The sequence below is a fragment of the Mus caroli genome, chromosome 13 (assembly GCF_900094665.2).
Source record: "Mus caroli chromosome 13, CAROLI_EIJ_v1.1, whole genome shotgun sequence".
Lineage (NCBI taxonomy): Eukaryota > Metazoa > Chordata > Mammalia > Rodentia > Muridae > Mus > Mus caroli.
Window position 1 is genome coordinate 52,901,991 of NC_034582.1, and position 23,198 is coordinate 52,925,188.

The 23,198-nt window shown below is 48.2% G+C and overlaps 1 protein-coding gene across 4 annotated transcripts in view; it reads right to left on the bottom strand.

The window, feature by feature from the left end:
• The window catches only part of Spock1 (SPARC (osteonectin), cwcv and kazal like domains proteoglycan 1), a 488,983-nt gene that overhangs the window by 88,020 nt on the left and 377,765 nt on the right, over positions 1-23,198 (bottom strand). For all 4 annotated transcript variants that reach the window (XM_021180197.1, XM_021180196.1, XM_021180195.2 and 1 more), the window contains one exon: positions 1,810-1,930. In XM_021180197.1, coding sequence (XP_021035856.1) covers positions 1,810-1,930 — 121 coding nt within the window. The remainder of the gene's footprint in view (positions 1-1,809; positions 1,931-23,198) is intronic.

Genomic DNA, 23,198 nt, shown 5'->3' on the forward strand with positions numbered 1-23,198 from the left:
AGGGGAAGACAATCCTTCCCTCGATCAGATGTGGGTCAAGCACTGTTACTGTAGATGTAATGCGATGACTCTGGGGGTTGTCAAAGCTCTTCTCATCCATATGTGATGCTGTCTTTTGAGGAAACACCAATTAAATCCAAATCAAGTCATTAATCAGTCCATCTGAGAAGGGGGTTATACTTTCTTCATTAGGACAGCATCACATATGGATGTAATCAAACACAGCACCCACTCTCCAGTCTTGCTGTTGGCTGCTGGTTTCTGCTTCACTCTGTGCTTAGATGAAAACTCTGACCTAACTCAGAGCTTAGAAATGGGATTGTTAGCATAGAAGGTGAGACTTGCCCAGTAAGTGACACTCCTTCAGTAAGGACAAACCAATGGAAACTGCCCCCACTGGGCACTATGTCTGACTTCAGGCACAAGATGTGTGTGATTTTGCCTGATACAACCTGAGCGGAATCTTAGGCTATAAATCAAAGGAGAAAACAATCAAGCCACACCACTGTAGAGACAATCCTCCATGAGCATCCCAACCTTCAGGTGTGGACTTTGCTCATGAAGCCACCCATGCCACCATCCAGAAAAGTATACACTTTTGCTTTCTTACATACCCTCACTTCTAAAGTTAACTTTATTATCATCATTATTATTATCATTGTTATTATTTTGCTGGGCTTTGTGTACTTCCTCTGAGTTCTTTTGTTGATGAGATTGAGGACCTGAACTTCCCCAGCTGACCTCATTGACACCGACAACGTCAACACCTCATGGCCAAAATTCAAAGAGGCATTATTGTACATCGCATCTAAGTTTTCTCAGCACAATCATATAAAGAAACTGTCCTCAAATGCAATGAGATCTGCTGTAGGGAGATCAATTGTAATCTTTGTTGGTTACTTATGATCACAATATTTCCTGATCTGTATGGCTCTTCTGAGCTATACTTCCCAAAGAGCCTGTAACATTTCTAAAGCAGAACTGCCCAGACTTGGATTTGAAGTCTTTATCTACTTGCCCTTGCCCACATGGCTAGTAAAAATGATATTGTCTCTCGCTCTGTTCATTTCCTCAATCATTAGAAGCTTCTTGCATTGGAAGACATGAGTTCACACACACACACACTGGCATACATGCACATGTACGTATACACTGGCATGCATGTGGATGCAGTGCTTTCTATGAACCAGCCAATCACAGCAAAGAATGCTCATGGCCACTGAAGGCAAATTTGAGCTTAGATTTCAGAAGCAGGCAGTGGCCAATGGGACCATATTATTTCTCTGCTAGAAAACATGCCCTCTCAACTCTGGACTGGAAACAGTGGTCCTTAGGGAGTCTACTTTCATCTGTCCCTTGGCTTTCTACTGGGCTCCAGTGGAATGTATCGATGAAGAAATGCTTAGGGGAGAGAGAGCGCGCCTCTGCCACAGTATCTCTGCAGTTTCTGTGATGTTCAGTCTTGAGAGATTCAAAGGATTCTAGAGTTGACAACTGGAGAAAGATAAGCCCAAGGGCAGGCCATGAAAACCTGTCCCTCCCATGCCAGAGCTAAACTACCATCTAAAGGAGGCCAGCACACACCTTGCTCTGACAGATTTCTTTTAAAAGCCTCTCTGCTCTTCTTTCTCTCTTTAATGGTAGAAAGTGGTTCAGCTCAGAGTCCCTGGCTAAGCTGGAGAGCTTACTTGCTAAGTGAGACCATATTCCCTTTACAGGCTGAACAGCTCTGTCACAGCCTGGCTCCGAGCAAGTGAGCTAGGTGTGACCATGCAAGGCGCCGTGACCTCTGAACCCTCTTCCACTTACCACTCTTCTCTGCTTTGGGCTTCAGTGGCTCAGGCTCAGGCTCAGGCAGACACGGACAGGGCCCATCACAGAGGGAGCTGAGGCTTTTGCCTGTAGAACAAGCGTGGAATTCCAACTTGCACTGCAAGAGAGAGAGAGACAGGACCGACCGTTAGAACATAATGAGGCCAGACGCATGCTCGGCTTCCCAGGGAGCAGCTGGTATCTGTGCTTTAAGGGAACAAAGATGGGAGAAGGGAGAAGTCGGCCATGCTAGTAGTCTGGCATTCAGAACTCTAACTTGGGACTGGCCGTTCATGATTTCCCAAATAACTCCCAAAACACAGCAGAAGAACTGGACAGCAAACTTAAATTAACAGCAGGCTCAGCTGTCACCATTTATAAAATATGGTGATTATCTGAAAGGGAATTCGTGTGGAGTTCTATGTGACCCGTGAAGCCTTCCCACTTCAGTGCCAGGGCTCCCCCAAGACTCCTCCCACACAGAGCAAGTGCTCAAGAACATTCTTAGTAACCTGCTTTCTCATTGCTCTCACAGATGCTGGTCATAAACCACTTAAAAGGAAGAAAGATTTGTCTTGCTCATGACTTCAGCCCATCACGATGGGACACTGTGGTGGGATTGCTGGTATCATGGTGGCCAGGAAGCAGAGCAGAAGAGAGGGGAGCCTGGGACAGGACACAGGGAACAGACTGCTTACTTCCTCCAGCTAGCTTTCATTCTCCAGACTCTCGGAAACAGAGTCATCACGGCCGAACAGTCAACGCATTCAACACCTCGGCCACTACGGAGGACATTCTCTATGTGCGCCTACGAGGGACATTCCATATTCAAACCAGAGCAAAGCACAGCCACCTCTTTTTGGGAAAGAGTCTGGATGGTGCATCTGAGGTGCTTCGCCTGCTCCTTCCTCTGGGAGCAATGAAACCGTGTGCCCCTCCCCCATCTCTGGAGTTTTTGTGGCTGGAGCCCTCTTATAACTAGCCTGGGATCTGATGGGAATGGCCACCTAAGTCTGGAAGTCAAATGTCAGAAGTCCACAAGCTACAACCTCCTGTCATCTTTTGTCAGCAATAATGGTAGCTTTCAGGTCCCTGTTGCCTAACTTTACATTTAAGTCTCAGCAGACTCAAAACATAAGTAGGGGATGCAAAGGTATTTACAGGTGTCCTAGACCACCGTGGGTGCCAGCTTTCTTATTACTTGTATAATATGGAAAAAGAAATGGAGGCTGTTGGAGGTTAAGCAACTCATAAAAGACCTTAGCACTCAGTCAAACGCATGTCGGACTTCACAGCCGAGCCCTGAAGGGTCCTGAGATAGTTTCTGACACGTGGCTGAGGGTTCAGAGCGTAGAATCTATACGGAGTATGGCTGATTCTGCACCTTTGCCTTTGGCCCAGATGCCTTATCTGAGTTTCCTCCTTTTCTGCCTGTCAAATTCTCGGGATCAAGGCTTGCATAAAATCAGTCTCCTGCAAAGGCCTAGGGCCTGGGAACCTGGTGGAGGTTCAAAGGAAAGGAGAGAGAGACAGAACTGACTATGCACCTGCTCAGCACGCATCTCTTATCAGGAGCCACAGGGAATCATTTGACGGAAGGGAGAGCACAGATACAGTCCCTGCCTTAGAAAACACAAAGCAACCTTAGAGAAACCGCCAACGTTTGCAAAGCAACTCTCTGGGGTACAGGTGGACATGGGCTCACTGTGAGAGAATGAGATGTTCCGTCCCCAGACTAACTACAAACCCAGGCAGAGTGCTTTATAGCCAGCTCTAAAGGTTCTGCAATCACTGGGTATAACTCCAGCTGTCACCCATCCAAGGGCAATGGCAGAGCAAGAGAACAGAGAGCAAGCTCCCTCTCCAACCCAAGCTCCCTTTTATAATGCTCCCGAAATGGCCAACATGTGACCAGTGTGCTCCCAGGAGTCAGATGCACTTTGTGAAGGGAAGCCAGGCCGGGGCCTCAAACATCGCTTGCCCTGACTCTTGAGTAAATTAGAGTGTATTCATCTAAAGCCGCATGGACAGGACTATGGACTATGTGGTGAGGCAGGCTGTGTGAGAATATACAGCCAGAGCCAAAAGACCTCTGGGTATGGGATGTGCCTGCGGGCAGCAAGATGAGCTGACAGAAAGCTGAAAGGTCACTGTGTCAACTCTCGCTTCGAGTAGCACTAGGCTCTAGTTTGATCTCTGTTGCTGTGATAAACACAGACAACTGCTAACCTGGCGGGGAAAGGCTTATTTGGCCTACAGGTTCTAGTCTGTCATAAAGGGATGCCAAGGCGGCAACCTGGAGGGAAGAAGAGAGGCAGAGACCACGCACGAAGCTGCCCCCTGACTTGCTCTTTGTGGCTTGCTCAGCTTGCCTTTTTATACAACTCAGTGCCACTTGCCCACAGGTGGTACCACTCAAAGTGGACTGGACACTCCTAGATCAACTGTTAATCAAGAAAATGCTGCATAGACATGCCCACAGGCCAGTCTGATGGAAGCAATTCCTCTCTTGAAATTCTCTCTTCCCCATGTGACTCTGGCTTTGTCAAGCTAACAGAAACTAAGGCACACACACACACACACACACACACACACACACAGAGAGAGAGAGAGAGAGAGAGAGAGAGAGAGAGAGAGAGAGAGAGAGAGAGAGAGAGAATGTGCAGCTAGAGCAGAGACTACTGTGGCCAGCCGGCTACCTCCTCTTCCTCTGGGCTGGCTCTCTAGAATGACCCTCGGTTTCAGATTGGAGGTTTACAAACTAGTTTTTAAAGACACATTCTGAATCTTATTTAAGCAAAAAAGATTCTTTTATGTATACATTTATTCTGTAAAGTTTAAATTATCACCTGACTTCATCATAAGGCCTTCACATACTACCATGTAACGGCCTCTTTACAGACTTGAATATATGCCCTCACCAAACTCTGCCCTGCGACCCAGCTCCTGCCTTCCCTGCACTTGACCCAGTACTGCCACATGGCCGACTCTGACAGGTAGACGGGCCAGCACCAATAGTGAAGGCACAGGTCCCAGGAGATGCTTCAAGGGCTCCAGTTTTAGCACTTCACCTGGATTTCCCATCATGCTTTGCAGATGTCACATGCCACAGAAAAGCTGTTTCTTCTGCAGCGGATTCAGATGGCAGAGAGGCAGAACTGAAGCTCACTCACTAGGGCTATTGTAAGCCTGGGGGGGTGGTGGTGGGGAAGACCACTGGCTGACTTCCTTCTGGACCACAGAGTATGGCAAGGGAAGTTTCACTTCCTGTCTTATGTCTGAGGTGAGGGGACCCATAGAGAGCCTGGCACATCGTTGGTATTCAAGAAATAGAACAAATGACCTAAAGGCAGAAAGAAGGGTAATAATGCGCGTTCTGCAAACTGCAAAGCAGCTCTGTTCTGTCGGAGAGCTTCCCAGCCAGCCAACACAAGATAGGACATTAGCGTTCAGACTCTGTCTAAGCTGCGTATCCCACCTGTATTGTACCCGCATGTCTCTCCCCTCTGTCTCTCCCGGAGCTCCACATTCAGTGCCTGCCTCTCAGTCTCACGCTTGCTCTCTGCAGCCACACAGCTGTCTCCTAGATGGCCTTGCCTGAACAAGAGGCCCAGTCAAGACCCCTTGCTACTCAGTCTGCTCTGCCGGGTAGCAGCAGCCCCTCCGTGTTCCCCTGACATGTCCATGACAGCTCACCTCTCTGTATTCCAGAGAGAAGCCACTGGGAAAGCAGTTTCCATCTGCACTAGGCAAATGCAAGGTTCCAGGGTACTTTTGTTTTGTTGTTTTTTGTTTTTGTTTTTAATCTTCTTGGAAGATATGTAACGTGTGAATGAAGCACCAAAGGCATTGGATCTAGGGCAGGTGAGGTGGCTCTGCAGCTAAGAGTCCTCGCTGCCATTCTAGAGGACCTGGGTTTGCTTCCCAGCACCCACATAGTGGTTCACAACCTTCTGGAACTCTAGCTCTAGAGCATTCGATGCTCTCATCCATGGCACCAGGTAGTCTCATAATAGACATACATACTTGCATGAATTACACACAGACATTTTTTTAAAAAAATTTAAAAATATAAATGGTTGTAATCCTACCATTTTATTTGACTCTTTTAAAAATTCAAAACAGGCTATACATACTTACAGACAGTCAGAGATAGTAAAAACTCATATTAGATGTTTCACAAGTGTCATCAGTTTCAGGTGACCTCCCTAGGGGAGGCAGCAGGGTAGGGCCTATAGAAGCATCACAAAAATGGGTGTTTCTTTTACATTTTAACTCAGCTTTTAAAAAACAAAACAAAACAAACAAACAAACAAAACCTTGCTCCTGGACTTAACAACTTCTATAAATAATACACACAATTTTATGCATCAAGCATTTTATAATGAAATGTAAACAAAATGTACACTCTTTTCTGGAGGTAATAACCAAGCTAGAACCCCAGCTCTCTCTCTCGGGTAAAGGATGCTCACTGGTGGGGAGCCCTCGGGGAACATATGGTGGAGGCTGTGGGAAGCTCTGGATTGGAGTCAGGAATCACAACTGGTGAGAGGTATTCTTGGTGCCTGACACTTGAGACTAGGGCATCTCATAGTGTCCCTTTGGAGGCTCTTCTCTAACCCATCTCTCCCTAGTAAGCACATAGATATAATACAGTCCTTTCCCTGCACCAGATTGTTACCAAAGCAGAGGCGACAGAGAGGGTGTTTATGCCAACCTTACCAGAGAGGCCAAGTAACTCTCGGGGAGAAAGACTTCCTGCTAAGTGAGCTCTCCACAGCCAGTGGGGCTAGATCACCAAACAATTGTTCATCTTCATCTCTCAATCTTTAAGTTCCAGGCCCCAAGATGGACCTAGCTGGCTGCACAGAGCTAGCTAGACAGCGCAGTATACAGGTTGAGAGATAATCACAAGGTAGATATGCGGTGCCCTTAGTCCAGGCCTGCTAAGAAAATGGGAGCCAGGGGGAAACAATGTTGCTGCAGAGCCTTTCTGCTGCTTCCCATTAGAAACAGATAAACAGCCCAAGAAATGATTTAGATTTGGCTTCCTCCAACAAAGTAGATACAACCTCGGCTTATCCAGCTCCCAACTGAGCTGGAACAGTAACAAAGTGTATAGAGCAGTGCGAGATTTCTTCTTAGGAAAACTGCAGTAGAGGATGGAGTGCAAGAGATTCTACAAGGGAGATGTGAACAAGGGAGATGAGCATTCTTCCAGCATCACAGGGTACCAGGAGCTCCCTCCTGACCTTAGGACCAAATGACAGGGGCTGGAAACCTTTCCTATGGTATGTGCAAAGCAGGAGCCAAACTCTGATTACTGTGCCACAAGGAATTGGGCAAGTAGCCTCTCTACCAGTTCCTTCCACACCAGCCCTGAGGGGATAGAGGACCTAGGCAGTCAGGGTGATCCAAGTTCAACTTTCACAGCATAGCACGGCAGGTAATAAACCAAACAAGGCTAGAAAGCATGACATTCTTGGGAGCCAGTAAGAGAATATTATAGCATTACTTTTCTGCCTCTTAGGAAAACAACTGTTTTGAAAGTGTAAAACAAAGGAAATTGGTAGAAGCAAATCCTCTGGACTGGAGAGCCCCTCTCCTCTCAGCTCCTTACAGCACTCACACTAGCCAAAGCTGGAGGTGTACCTGGGAGAACTCCATGAGACAGACTGAAAGACACCCATTGGGGTCACAGTTGAGTCGGTACTTCCTACAGGAAAGCCATTCCTCTAGACCTACCCATCCTGAAGAGGACATAGCAGCGCAGACCCTCCACTGCTGTCTGTAGTCAACCCCTAGCCACCCTCTGGAAGCTATACACCTCCCACTAGGGCCTAACTCCATCCCGCATGCAAACTGGGTCCAAATGAGTCTCAGACCTGGACCTCTGTTACAGTGTGGGGGCTTCATAGACAGCCAAATGAAAACAGCTTCATTGGGGACTGAAGCCAGTATTTTGGGTATCCATATAAGGAAGGGACATGTGGACACCAAGTTACCCAGGTAAGGATGGTGATGTGTTGAGACACAGGAGAGAGAGCTATCTCTAAGCCAAGGACCTCCAGAGACACCCCCTCCCCCTGAGGAACCAAAGACCAAGAGAGCAACTCCTCTGCCTCAGGATGAGCCAGCCATTGTTAGTTATTTTGATCTCAAACGCCCGGCCTCCTGGGCTATGAGAGGGGAACACTGTCCCTTACACAGCTCAATTTCTAGCTCTTTGCCTGATAGCCAAACTGACTGGTAACACATTGCATTTTGTGTTTTAAGAAGAGAGAGAGACTCCAGGACAAGGAGATGCTCTGGTTTAGAATTAAAAACGTAAGTCTTTGTGCCAACATGGCTTAGGTCTATTAGTAAGGTGTAAGACCAAACCAAACCAAACCATCCCAGAGCAGTAGTGTCAGGATGTGAGAAGTCAGCTGCCCTGTGCCCCTTCTGACTCTGTGATGGAGGTGTGGACATATGAAAAATTCAAGCCTTATACTCATCTTATGATATGATGGTTATCTGAATCATTAGCCACAGTTCTACAAAGGAATGGAGGTGAGAAACTAGGAAATCAGGTAAGGCCAGTTAAGCACAGATTAGCCTCCATATTCACACTATCATAGATATAAATACAACCAGCCCCGGATGCTTCTAGACCCTTAACCTGCTGTACCGTAAGTGCCCTCCCCAACTGCCTGAGAAGCGGAGAAAGACAACACTGAAGAAGCCTGTACAGGTGCTCCAAACACTGACCTACTTAAAACACATGTGCTAGCACATTTCCCAGCCAATCCTTGCTTTTGTTTTGCAACAACACACCGCATGAGCGAACGACTCCTGCAAATGGCCGGTGAATCTTTCTCTCCTGTGATTTGTAAAGCAGAGCTAATAACTTCTCTCTAGTTCACTGCTCACGCAGGACTCCACACTCTTCCCAGGGCCTTGCGTGCTTGGGGTATTATTTTTAACGTTTTATTTAAATTGCTTTCTCCGCTATGTTTCGTCAATCCAATCCGTCTTCTATTTTTAAACCAGACTGTTGACGGTTCACAGTTGACAATTTTGTTCACAGTTGATGAATTCTGATTTGTTTTCATTCGCCCAAAATCATGTCGCAGTAGAGGGAGGGAAATAATCCCCAGGCTTTGCTGGCTCTAATAATTGGGCGTGAACTGAGTGAGCAGCAGCTGCCTGTAAGCGTCAGACGTCAGAGGGTCCCTCCAGCTCTTCCCTCCAGCTGTGCCAGCCTCGCTGATTTTTCTCAACTGGAGTCAGATCTCTCTACTTCTGCCTTGCTACCTTTCTCTGTAGCTCTTTCCCCATTCACTTTGTTTCTCCATTCAGTTCCTGACCACCCTGCCCCCAGATACACTCTCTGTCTCCCCCTCCTCTGCCATATCAATACCATGGGGACAGTACTTTCCCCTGCTGGCTTAGAGCCTAGACTGTCTCTGGCTGATGGAAAGATGGCCAGCCTCCTGTCAGTGTCCAGGGCTTGAACGGCTGGGGATTCTCCAGAAGGAGTCAGGTGGAGAAACAAGAGATGGATCTTTGGCTCCATTCAGAACCTTCCCAAACATGCAAGTAGATGCACCTTCCTCTACTAGCAGTTAAAAGACACTACTTTGACATCTGGTTAAGAGCACCTGTTGCTTAAGCAAAGGACTCTAGTTTGGTTCCCATCACCCACACGGTGGCTCACGATCTGTGACTCCAGTTCCAAGGGATCTGATTGGCACGCTCTTCTGACCTCTGCCTGCACCAGGCACACGCTGTGGTTCATTTACATACATGTGGGCAAAACACGCTCATACACATAGAATAAATAAATATAAAAATATTTATTTTAAATACTGTAGCCACAATTGCGGGACTTGAACCAAGTCGGGCGGTGGGGGGACCAAAAGGCCCCAACCAGAGGACCTCTGACAAGAAAGCTGCCTAGAAAACCATACTTTGGGATGAGGTAGGGTAGGGCAGGGTGGACAGCCACTGTCTGGGTTAGAAGAATAATAGCAAACATGATAGTTGTCTCCTTAGTACTAAGGTGCAAAGCTATAAGAGACTTTTGGGGGAGAAAGCATAATGATTTTAATGTGAATCACAGTTTTAGGTGATGCTTTAAAATTATTTTTCCATGAGTGCAATGGTAAATGCTTTCTAAGGTGGATACATAGAAGGACGCCCCTATCTGTTGACAGGGGTTACTCATCAGAATGTCTGGAAACTGCTAAACGCTTCAAGGGAAAAAGGATACAGTTGTATATGGAAAACATAGCGGCAAGGATGTTAACAGCTACTGTATCTTGGTGATAGTGGGCAGAGGTTACTCATTCTGTCTTAAGCTCTTTATATACCCAGTGGTTACAGAAGCAATAGCTTGGGAAGGAATTTTGAACTTGCTTTGCCTGTTGGTTCCTGAAGACTTCCCAGAATCCAAGGTTGCCTGCCCCTAAGCACAGGCCACTTTAGCCAGCAAGCAAGGTCCTTGCTCCTGTTTCCCGGTAGGGGGCGGACTCTTTATGAGCTGTGACTGGATCCTGCTGGTTAAGACCTGCCTAACCCTCAGGAAAGAGCGGACCTTCAATAAGTTGTTAAAGAGGCAATAATTGAGGTTCTCCCTAGACATAAAATCTTTAGGATAAAAGCAAGCAGGACTCAGTCGAAGGCTAAATGCACAAGCATCAACTCAAAAGATTTTAGACCTTGCAGGGCTACTGTTTCCTTGCAGGAAACTGAGGCTAAAACTGAGGCTAAGAGACTTGTCTGTGTTTGCTCTCTTAAGAAACTTCCTTTCTCTCCCCCCTTCCATCCCCTCCCACTTTCTCATATCCTGTCAATGACTTGTCAAACCCTTTCTATAAAAGAGGGGGCAAAGTTCAGCCAATTCATACACAAATTGCTTTCAGATGAAATGCTGAAAGAAGTTAACTGTAAATTGTATATAACAAAGCCAGTGCCTAGTGTCACACACAAAATACCAAAGACAGATGCAAGGCTCAACATGAAGAGGGCTTTAGAAAAAAATAAATGATGCTTTGCACACACACACACACACACACACACACACACACACACACACAGAGAGAGAGAGAGAGAGAGAGAGAGAGAGAGAGAGCATAGGCACAGGGAGGGCAAAGATACTGTAACAGTTTACCACTCCCCAACCCAGACCTTGTTACAGCAGATATACTGTAACAGGTTGCAGCTGATATCAACATCCACAGCTTTAGTTTGCCGCTCTTCCCCCCACCCCATGTAATATACTTGGGGAAAGAAGGTGGCCCTCCCAGAGGTCTTCCCAGTCCAGCACACGCTCCACTCCCCAGACAGCCCTGTTCTGAGCTCCGTTTCTGGCTTCCCATTCCAGGCGCTTCCTTTCTTTTGATGCTCGCTGCCGGTTCCTTCTTCCTCTTCGCTGTCTGTTCTGCCAGGACACCTCTGAGGGCTGCCGATAATTCATAGTTCTAAATTTATATGGCATATCTCCTCCGTCTAGAATTTCTAGGGACAGAACAGATGAGGAAGGGCTTCTGGTTCCCAGGCCTGCTTCCTCTTGGTGCCAAGAATAGCACCCAGGCACCGTGAGGGCTTGATATCTCGATGCCAACTGAAGGAACATGCAGAAGAGAAGGTGGTGCCCAGAGATGGCTGGTGCCCTGTGCCTGCTTCAGCTATCACTTCAGACCAAGATGGGGCCCTGTAGCTGGGGCAAACTCACAGACTGATCAGGGCTGGTTTTAATTGCCACAGAAATAAAGCTAGCAAGCATCCCAGGGAAAGACAGATCTGCTTTGGCATTTCACTTTCCCATCTGTTCCAGTTTCCTCCAGGGCCCTGTCTCTGTGCCTAGGGTCAATCCCTTACATCCCCCACCATCCTGGCTATCTTAGTCAGGGTTTCTATTCCTGCACAAACATCAAGTTGGGGAGGAAAGGGTTTATTCAGCTTATACTTCCACACTGCTGTTCATCACCAGGGGAAGTCAGGACTGGAACTCAAGAAGGTCAGGAAGCAGGAGCTGACGCAGAGGCCATGGAGGGATGTTACTTACTGGCTTGATTCCCCTGGCTTGCTCAGCTTGCTTTCTTTTAGAACCCAAGACTACCAGCCCAGGGATGCTACCACCCTCAATGGGCCCTCCCACCTTGATCACTAATTGAGAAAATGCCTTACAGCTGGATCTCATGGAGGCATTTCCTCAAGGGAGGCTCCTTTCTCTGTGATAACTCCAGCTTGTGTCAAGTTGACACACAAAACCAGACAGTACGCTGGTCTATTTATCTGTCTGCTTCTAGAAGGAAGAAAGCATCTCCTTTGAGACCTTGGCACACAGCAAGTACAAACGTAGTCCATATTTATCTGTGGGGCGTGTATCGTATAGCCCCATGTGTCACTATATCCATGGTATAGAATGAGATACTATAGGTGCAATGCTGCGTGGTACTCTATAACTCCGAGATGGTCTCTACGATGGTCTGAGTTTTGGCAAAATCAGAGCATCTGGAATGCTCGGTGAGGAAGTGAAGAGGTCAGCTCAGGAACTTTAGAAAATTCCACTGGACCCCTCCCCTCCTGGAAGTGAAAGAACATAAAGAACATAGGTACCCCCCCTAGAAGGGAGGGGCTAATGACATTCCTCAGACCACAGGGAGGAGGCACCGACCACCTGAGCTCATAGACACAGTCACGACTATTGGCCACACACCACATTCCCTATAGACCAATCAGATTAACAGTCACACTGTTCTACCAATCACATTGTGCCTAATGGCTGCTGCCTGGAGAACTGTATAAAGGCTCACCAGACAGGCTGCACATGGTTGTTCTCTCTCCCCAAAGTGCAGGGCAACCCCAACATGTTGGAACAATAAATCCCTCTTGCTTTTTGCATTGGTTCCCGGTAAGCTAAGGCTCGCTAGAGTCTTACATTGGCAGAAGGAGGAGATGAGAGCATGAAGAAATGACATCAAAATGATGAAAGAGAAAGAGGTTCAGGGTCCCTGCTGGAGACTAAGCCTGAGGCAGAAGGTCCCACAGCTATTCCACGGGAACAGATAAACTTTGATATTCCTAGGGGAGCCCTCTGGGAAGAGCATTTTCAGGAGTCTGCAATGGAGGGAAGTCCAGCCAGAGCCTGAAAACACAGTTGGGTTTGTAGGACAAGGTCTCTGAGGTCAGCCTAATAGACCCTCCTCAGAAAACTGCTTGCTGGTAAACCCTGGTGATTGGCACATGACTGGGCCTGGAGAAAAGTGGGCTTGCTGGAAATTCATCAATTAATCATCGTCCCAGAAACTGCAGATGGCTAAGACTAACATTTCCATGTCACAAACAAGAGGACACAGGCAAGAACTGAACAGGGCGAGAAGTCCTTGGGTCCTGGAATCCTGAGGTAAGGAAAGAAGAAAGGTAAGAAGAAATGCTAAAGAGGGAAGATGTTTACATAGGGGAAGCAGGGAACACCCAAGAGGTGCATGAGGCAGAGTGGAAACCAGGACACCCTGTCTCTCATCTCTGCGGGGTGTAAGGGCTCGCCAGCTCCAGGAGGAAAGGAAGACAATGTTCTAGGGTACCCACAATGCTTAAAATAAACTCTGGTCTATAAACACCCTCTGAATTTCATCTCTTTTCTGCCTGTCCTGATTTTCTAATACTGTGGAGAAGCATGGAGGTACTCCTCTCCCAGCCTGTGGTGCTCCCATTCAGTGCCAGTGGACTGCAGTATTCGTCCTCCACAGTCAGAAGTCCAGGAAGATGTAGGACAGGCTGGGATGGAGTTGGCACAGGGCTGTTGTCTGCCAGGGCTTTGTCTGTCCCTCTTACCCTGAGCCCAAAAGGGACTCTGACACCTTGAGCTCCAGGGAATCACCAGGGGTGAGAATCAAAGCCATTTGCATAACCCTTCCAAGCTTCCTTTCTTATCAGGAAATAAAGATAAACCTGCCGCCTGCAGCCCATCAAGAAGCCAGAACAGAAGGTGGGCAGATGTCTCATGACTGGCAGCGTTCCTGGCACTGGTGAACAACATAACTTATTCCCTTCCTCTGTCTCCCACCAGCCCCACCTTTGCCCTGTCCCCTTTTCAGCTGCTCCACACCTGAGAGGTCTCTGTAAAAATGCAGATTTGATGGAGACACCCATCCCAGCTCACACCCATGCCCTGCTCCCCCATCCTCTTCAGATGAGAAGCTTTCTAGCCCAGTAGAAAAGGCTCTTCCCACATGTGTCCACCTGGCCCCATTCAGGCCTCTGGTGGCCTACTTAAGACCTCTTGGCCCAGTCCCTGGAGCCTCCCTGTGATGCTTTGCTTCCTAATCCCCGGAAGCCTAGGGAAGGATCCCGAGCTCCAGGGCAAGCGTGTGTGCATCTCTGAGTTTCTTGTGCTCAGCGTTTGGATGCTCGCCCATGCTCTCAACTGCTCCAGGAGATCACCTTTCAATTCACACGTGGTACTAAATAAGAATGGATGGATAAACTGGTGAGCAGCTAGATGGACAGACAGATGAATGCTATTACACTGCATCTAACTGCCAGTTAAGCAATTCTACACGGGTTTGCTGCTGTCTTTACCAGTCAAACTGCCCAAATCAGGTCATTCCTTACCTCTTGACCCCAGGTTTGGGGACACCTTAGCCCACATCACACACAATTTTAAGGCTTCAATGTTCATTCTCACCACCCGACCCTCCCTGAAGCAGATTCTGAACTGGAAACATCTTATTTGCAAGCCCTGAGACAAACCCAAGTCTACCCTTCAGAGGCCAGGCACTGTCAAGTCCCTAAGAGAAGAATTCAGACAAAGGGCTAAACGAGGTGCCTATGAGTATGCCAAAGGCAAGCTGGCCCCAGCCAAGCTCACTTGTACTGTGGTTTCTCCCAGCTCTTCCAACCCTGCCTCTATCCTAAACTTCCTCAGCCCCTGGGCTTAGCTTGCCTTTCCCCCAGCTTCTCTTTCCTATATAACCCCGCCCTTTGGCCATGGGCTCTGTTGGTTCTCTTGGCTCCGTGGGAATGTGTGACCTTAGAGAACATAAGATGACCACTGAAAGACCTTGCTGGAATAGCATGCTTCCAGAATCACCCAGCAAAGCAAGCTTCACAAGAAAGCCCAGACCACAAGGCAGGTGCAGATAATGACCAAGAATGTCTCAGTTCCCTCTTCTGGTGACTAAGACCTCCCCTTACCCAGGGCCACCTATGCTGCTTAGGGAAGGTCATGAAAAGACACTTGCCTCTCAGAGAGAGGCTAATTACCATTTCTAAAAAGGGGTGGGGGATGAAAAGGTCACCTCGGGCCCACAATGGGCTTAAACCAACTCATGTTGTTATCAAGGCCTACCCTTAAACTGTATAAAAAGTGTGTGCTTAGGAGATAGGGGTCGCCTCTTCCCCCATTGCAGGATGGATCAATAAACCTCTTGCTTATTGCATCAATCTCTGTCTCTGTGTTTCTGTGAGTGGGACATCCCGGATATAAGGCTCTTCAGGTCTTATAGCGCCACTCTTAAACCTCTCTTGCTCTTCATCTTCCTCTCTTCTCTCTTCACTCTCTTCCTCCCTCCCCCACCCCTCTCTCTTTCTCTCTCCTTTCCTGACCCTGTTCAGTTTCCCTGGCCACTTTTCCGCTGATACTTTCTTTCCCTGCTCTGAACTCTCGTTACACTTTCCCTCATGTCTACAGTAAAAATCTCCTCAACCAAACTTTGGAGCCATCTTCGTTTTCATTCATTCCCTATTTGATCCTGACTTTCTCCAACAACATGACCCTGATGTGTCATCAGCTGCCACCCAATCCCCTCTGTCCCTGCTTCTCGGCTATGGTCCCCCATCCGATGTCCCTCTCTTTTCCACCCTGAGCCCTCCCTGCTTAGAGACATTCTCTACCATTTATCTCCTGCAGGTCTCCTGGGGTCCAGCTGTTGAGTTTCATATAAAAAGGAGCCAGGGATATGTTGGATAGAGGTGCAATATGGTATGGGGGAAGGGGGTACCTCTGCAGGCCCATGCTGAGGCATCTCTTCCCCCTGAGGGACCAGCCACATGATGATATAGTATAGAATAGAGTTTATTTAGGGCATGGGGAGGGGAGTTGAGGGGGTAGTAGAGACAGAGAAAGGCGGTGGGGGGGGGAGGAGGAGTAAAGAGGCTGGCCATGAACAAATGGAGAGTGGGTGGAGGGAATGGGGAGACAAGAAACAGGGAAGAGAGGAAGAGAGTGAGAGAGAAGGAGGCAAGCATCCCCTTTTATAGTGAATCAGGCACACCTGGCTGTTGCCAGGTAGCTGTAGGGCAGAGTCTAGAAGAAATGCAGATACCAGCCCTGTTTCTAGGCCACCCTCCCTCAGCTACACACAGCCCCCTTCCAGCTCCTCACTGCCCCCTGTCGTCCTGACAGTGTTTCCCTGTGAGAACATAGCACTGCAATTTCCGGACTTTTCTTTAGTATATATATGTTTCTCTCATCATACAGACCCAGCATCGTCCACAATAGTGGCAGAAATGGCTTCTAAAGTCTTCATGAATCATCGGTTTGAGCAGCTAATCATTTACATGGCATTTGCACTAAAAAACGTTACCTCTTCTTTTTCCTTCAAAGTTTACCCCTGTCCCGGCACAGAAAGAATTGGAACACTGCTCTGGGGAGAGGCAGAAGGTATACCCTGCTCTGTTGTGTCAAGATCCAGTCTGTGCTATTAGGGCGCTTAATTGTGCTCTTGGGTCAAGGTGTTTCATTGCTGAGTCATCTATCCTAACATTGTTGGAAGAAAGGACCAAGCCAAATCCCATGCTGGTGCCACATCTCTGTAAGGGGACATGCACTTAGCCAGGGTTATGTAATTTTTGCTTCGGGAAAGACACAGAGTTGCAGCCTCTCCTGGGTGTTTCTGGAGGGGCCGCTGTCATGACTCCCTGTTTGCAGGCTGCTTGTGATCAAGGTCCTTGGTCTTTTGCTTCCCCTGAGCATACCAAGCTCTTAGAATACTACACAGCCAAAGTGCAAACCCTTTAATTGTTAGCTGAGATGAAAGAGTGACTGTGTGTTGCCTAGAGCTTTATTGCTGTGAACAGACACCATGACCAAGGCAACTCTTACAAGGACAACATTTAATTGGGGCTGGCTTACAGGTCCAGAGGTTCAGTCTATTATCATCAAGGTGGGAGCATGGCAGCATCCAGGCAGACATGGTGCAGGAGGAGCTGAGAGTTCTACATCTTCATCTGAAGGCTGCTAGCAGAATACTGGCTTCCAGGCAGCTAGGATGAGGGTCTTAAAGCCCACACCCACAGTGACACGCCCACTCCAACAAGGCTATACCTACTCCAACAGTGCCATACCTTCTAATAGTGCTACTCCCTGGCCTGAGCATATACAAACCATCCTAGTGACTAAAGGAAGAGAATCCAGCAAAGAGGTACCAGATCCATCACCAGAGAAACTGAGTACATCAAAGAAATGATGGAAAAGACGACCATTCTTCCTGATGCAGCCATCAAAGGTAGGGGTGGGATGACCACATCAGAACGACAAGAAAGGACAGAGTCTACATTAGACTCCATGACTGTGACAAGATGTCCCAGTAATAGGTCCTTTGTGACTCCAAACTCATTGTTTCCTGGTTCTGAACTGGGGGAAAGACAGGTGACAGGGACACTTTGTCATTTGGAGCCCAGTCCCAGCGACTGAAGCCCATGTGCCTGGCTGACAAGCTCAGCAGGGCGATTTGTACTCCAGTCTCGGGGCACCTTCAGGATGGCAGCACCGGAGTCTTGTCTGTCTCCATAGCCTATAAACCATATTATCAGGTGTAAGGCAGAGCACAAAGGCCCTGGCTTAGTCTCAGGACTGGGACCTTGACCCTGAGTAAAAGACTCCCTTTCTTGCCGATAGAGCCTTCACAGGCAAGAGAAGAAGAAATACAATGGAAGATTTTTTCACCTGATAGTCTGGATGGCTTCCATCCCAGTTGCCCTCAGTGTTTTCTAAAGAATGAGAAAACAGAAGCCCAACTAAGCAAATCCCCCAACTCCTGGCCCAAGCTAACATCCAACAAGGTCAAAACAGCCATTAAAACCTCACCTTGGGCCTTTGCAAGATAACTATCACCTACTATTCAGCCCTGGCTTATTTACAGCTCCCGTTCAGCGCCATGCCTCCACTCCACTCCTCCTTTAACCTGCTGGAGAAAGCACACCCCAGATGTCTCGCCGGAAAAAGCCCTGTATATGTTCGTCAGAGACAGCAGAAATAAAACCAGTGATAAAAGTGACCCAAAAAATGCCAAGGCATACTTTTGACCAAATGCAGCAAGATTGAGGTGATATTTTTAAAAATGAAACAGGAGCTTAAACTTTGAATCACTGCCTGATTTTACTGCTTAGAGATGAAAGACCCTGTGGTGCTGAACAAAAAAGGCGTATAACTCAGAGAGGGTTCTCTCTGCTTGGCATCATCTCTGCGGAAAAATACATTTAAGTAATAAAATGTCCTTGCGAGAGTTCATTCTCTGATGACAGGGCTGAGGTGTGAAACCGGTGAGGGCAGACAGACTCTACCTGTCTCTTCCATTCTGTCACAGGTCTTCCCCCAGTGGGTCTGTCCTCATCGCTATCAGAGCCTGATGAGAGCCGAGCCAGCCAGACTAGGTGTCCCAGGAGGCTGACCCTGTTAAACATCTGCCCTGTGACGAAAGCCAGAGGCTATGGGTCTCGCTGCTCATCATACAGCCAGAAATGTCTTCGGGCAGAGCCTTCTGCTTGGTACTGCTTTTCCTTTTGAGGCTCTAGCTATAGACCAGTGACCCCAAAGTGACCATGAGCTGATAAAGGTGACCTGAAGAAGCCAGGTAGAGTGAAGGCATCTGATTTTGCAATAAATGATCTGAGTTATGTTTTGGGATATAAAGACCGAGGGACCAGTTACAGAAAGCTACTACTTGCAGAAAGGTCAGTCTTGGGGTAAGATGCTAAAAAACTTGTATCAAACTATCCATTGGCACAGGAAGAGAGAGGTGGGAAGCATACTGGGAGGAGAGACACTGGAGACAAGAATCTCCCGGAAGTGGTGGTGAAGATATATTTGGATGAGGACACGAGACAGGTGTGCAGATCCTAAGGAGATGGGGCCGGAGGAAAACAGTACCTACAGCTTCTGAGGTTTTGTCTGTTTTAAGTCTCCCTGCTAGCTGTGTGTCCTTGGAGGTAACATGGCCAGGAAAGCCTCAGAGTCTGGACCAGGCCTTGGCCTACCAAGGTCTGGGCAAAGCGAGAAGCTTCAAAGCCCCAGATGCTCATTATGTATTCTGCCCTCGGCTCTGAGCTTCTCTGTGGATTCCCTTCCCCAGTTTCAAAGTTACAAAGTTCAAACTAGTCCTCCCGACTCCCCTCTCCCCACACCCACAAACCCCACCCCTGCCCAATCTCCACTTACACATTTTGATGTCAATCTGGAACTTGGTGAATCAGGCCAAAATTCATCAAGGAAGGGCAACTGTGATCTGCAGGAAGCTAGCTGCTCTCCGTCTAACATGATTTGTGTCTCCCACTGAGTGATTTTTCAAACGCCATAACATCACGCTCCGGGTGAGGAGACGCTCGTGAATGGTGCGGATAAAACCCTGCCTTGTGGAGTCAGTCTGTGCTGTAACATATGTGCCTCTGTTTCGGGGAATTCTGTGTGGCAGACAGCACGGCCCCCCCATCGTGTCCTTTCAACAGATAATTCAGCTCATCAATTACTTTTGTCCCTGTGTTGCAGAAGGATGTCACTGTGAGCCTCCCAGTGAAGCAATATGTCAGCTACTGCAGTCTTCGCACTTCCTGTTTCTTAGACCTGCAGAGGGGTAAAGCCTCCAGCCAGAGCTCCAGGACAAACTGACCTGAGTTCAGATCTTCCCAGGATCTATCCTTATGCACTGTAGGAAATTTAACCCCATGCCCAAGGGAAATAAAAAGAACTGCTTTTTGTGGATTCCATACAGTACACAAGAACTCAGCTAATGTTTGATGAGCACCTACCATGTGCCAGGAAAGTGAGCTATTGGAAGTGCACCAACAGCATTGAAACTGTGCACCAGGCTCTCGGGACAACATTCATCCCTCTCTTATAGTCTTCTGAAAGCCTATTAGCCCCAATGCTCACTGCGGCACCTCTAAGTAAATTCCTGCTTGGAGTCAGGACAGTTACCTAGGAAGGTAATGAGAACTTGTCTCAGGGCCTGGCTTAGTTTGTGTGTTTATCCCCCACCCCTTCCAGCCTTACAGATTTAGGAAGCCACGGCTGTTATGGCGTCTCCATTCCACTTCTGAGATGGTGCTCAGCATACCTGAGTATGGTGTCACAGAGATAATGCAATTCCATCCCCATGAGATGCTTTGCCTCTTCTGCTCAACAACAGCAGCATGGAGCAGCCGGGCCACAGCTCAGAGGCTGCAGCGTGATGTAGGATTTCAAGGCCAGGGCAACACGGCATCACCTAGAACTTCCCACTCAACCCGGGGCCACTAACCCTCTGCTGCCCCAGAGACTGCAGACTCCAAGACGGCAAAGGCTTCTCACCGCTTCCTTAGCACTAATATGAGGTGTGTTGGTAGGGCACAGGATCTACCTGAGAGGGCACAAGAAGTGAGGTCACTGGGAAGCCCCTGCTAGACAGAGATGTGTCTAAGAACCTGTGACCTCCCGAAGAAGCCTTCTGTAAGAGTATTAGAATAAGATCTCTGCTTCATTAAAGGCTCTGTAGGAGAAAGACATATCAGAGAGAGAGAGACAGAGACAGAGACAGAGACAGAGACAGAGAGAGACACGGAGACACACACAGAGAGACAAAGAGAGACAGAGGGGCACAAGAGAGACAAAGAAACAGAGAAACACAGAGATAGAGAAACACAGAGAGAGACACAGAGAGAGAGGATCAATCTATACTTGATTCTTGTTTCCACCAAAAGATCCTTTAAGTTGCCCAGTGCCCCAGTGCCCCATGTCAAGTCCACTTCACCAGTTCCTTCGATGGGCTGTCATTTACACAATCCCTTAGGAAGAAAAGGCCTCTCCAAGGGGCCCGCCATCTGCAGTAGTCAGGGGCTCTACACAAAGCAGAGGTCTCCCCTTAATTCCACCATCTCTCACATCTACACTTATAACCAGAACATAGCAAGATTTAAAAGGATGCAAACCATTTGCATAAAGAATTACCAAGTGCACCATCCTACCGGAAGTGACCACTACCACATAGAACAACAGGTAATGAGGGAGGCTGTGAGCGTTTTGGGGTTCAAGGGTTCCCTCGGGGGCTGCCTTACCTGCTCCCAAGGCAGAACAGTACTACGAGAAACAGATCTAAGGACGAGGGTAAAGAAAGGCCTAGAGGTTGCTGGAAAGCAAAGAGGGCAAAGTCTAAGTTTGGAGCCAGCATCCAGAAAGGCTCCAGAGCAGCTGCTGCTATTTCACCCACCAGCACTCAGCCGCAGCAGGATGTCTTTGGGCCTCATTGTGCTAGAGAGACCTGGGGAACTTGGCTTAAAACACACACACACACACACACACATACACACACACACACACACATGGGTGGGGGAGGAAGGGAGGGAGGGAAGGAGAGAGAGAGTGCGGGGGGAGGGGGGGCTGGTGTCTCTGAGGGAACAGGTCCTGGTGGAAAAGGAAGACCGCTTGCCTCCACAAGCAAGGAAGACTCCCTACTCACCTTCCACACAACACAGTAAGGGGATAATGGAAACAATGGGTGGTGGCTTGGACACATCAGCTCCTGTGACCCTCATAAGGCCCTCACTCTCCCTACCTGATGGCGGACTAGACGAGGATCTGGGGAGCTGTATGCTGGAGATGGCTCCCTTTACCCTCCTACCCTCTGAAAACTGCCCCTCCCTCCCCAGGAGCCATGTCACTTGGGGCTCTGTGGCAGGGCAGAGCTTGGTTTGATCGCAACTGTGCCACACACTAGTTGAGCCTGGTTCTTCTCCCTTCTGTCCACTCCAAGTAACAGTGCCTAATTTAAGGGCTGTTAAATTGAAGGCCAATGAAATAAAAATGCTCATAAAGTGTTTAGCACAGGGACTCCCTAGGTAGCCCTGCCTCTTCTTTCTCACCAAAAAGAACCCCGTGTTTTCCTGTGCCACCTCCTGGGTTAATCTGATGCATGTCCGATGGCAGAGGATATCTGAATTCCAGTAAGGAGCCTCACAGTGGCTGCTGGAACTTTCTGGTCTGTTCCTTTCTCCTCCAGCCTCCCTTACTCTGCCCCATCACCAGGTTTCTCCTATGGGTAAAACCTGCCTCTACTATATAAGAAGTAAGGGACCATCTTGTCTGGCTACTGCTTCCTGAGGCAGGGGCTGGACATTATGCAACTGTAGCCACATGTGTGTGACATGTTCTAATTACAAAGGCTCCCTGAGCTGTGTGTACCCAGCAGCTCAGGAAGAACCCAATCTCCTGAGGGGAGTTAGAGCCTAAAGGAGAGGCTCACTGACGAGGGCATAAAGGCACGAGTACAACAGCCGTGCATCAAAGCATTTACTTCCACTTACTTCTTCATGGTTCCCTGACTTCAAATCCACCACACTGGGCGTGGGTAAGCTCCTTGAACAGGAGTGGAAGGAAGCAAACATACCCAAAGAGCACCCGAACCATAGCACTTCACCACGGGTTTATAGGCTTATGTCTCTTATGGTTTAGAGATGAAATGCCCACGCCCACCCCCACCCATGGACTGAAGTGTGGCCCTAATGCAATGCCAGAAGCAGGACACTTGGAAAGAAATGTACCAATTCTTCCATTAATTAACGGGCAGATTAATGACGGCCTTCATAACTGAATAGACTCTTGAAAGGTGGCAGAAACGGTGGCAAGTGACATCTAATCAGAGGAAGTGGGCCGTGGGGAGCCCACCTACCTTGTCTTCGGCCTTTTTCTCTACACAATTCTGCTTCCTGGATATGATGGAGTTAGCGGCATTTTCATCCACATGTCCCCACCGCTATGACTTAACCACCAGCCCAAACAGTAGAGCTACGTGAGGAGGGCCGGAAACTCATAAAACTCCCAGGATCGTGAGCCCAAGTCCTTCCTCTCCTCAGGTGATTTTGCCCCCCAAATTAAAAACCTCCTCACACACTGTTCTTACAACACAAAATATAATCATTCCATCTCCCAAAGTCCAAAGTCTTTATTTTGTTCCACTACTGCTTAAAACAAGTTCAAAGTCTCATCTGCGCCTCGAGGAAAACTCTCCCCAGCTGTGAGGCTGTAAAATCAAACAGAAGCCACGTGCTCACACCTCCAGGATCCAACGACACAGGATAAACAGTATTCACAAGGCAAACACCTCTATCCCCAAGGAAGACGTGAGCAAATAAGACAGAATCCAGGC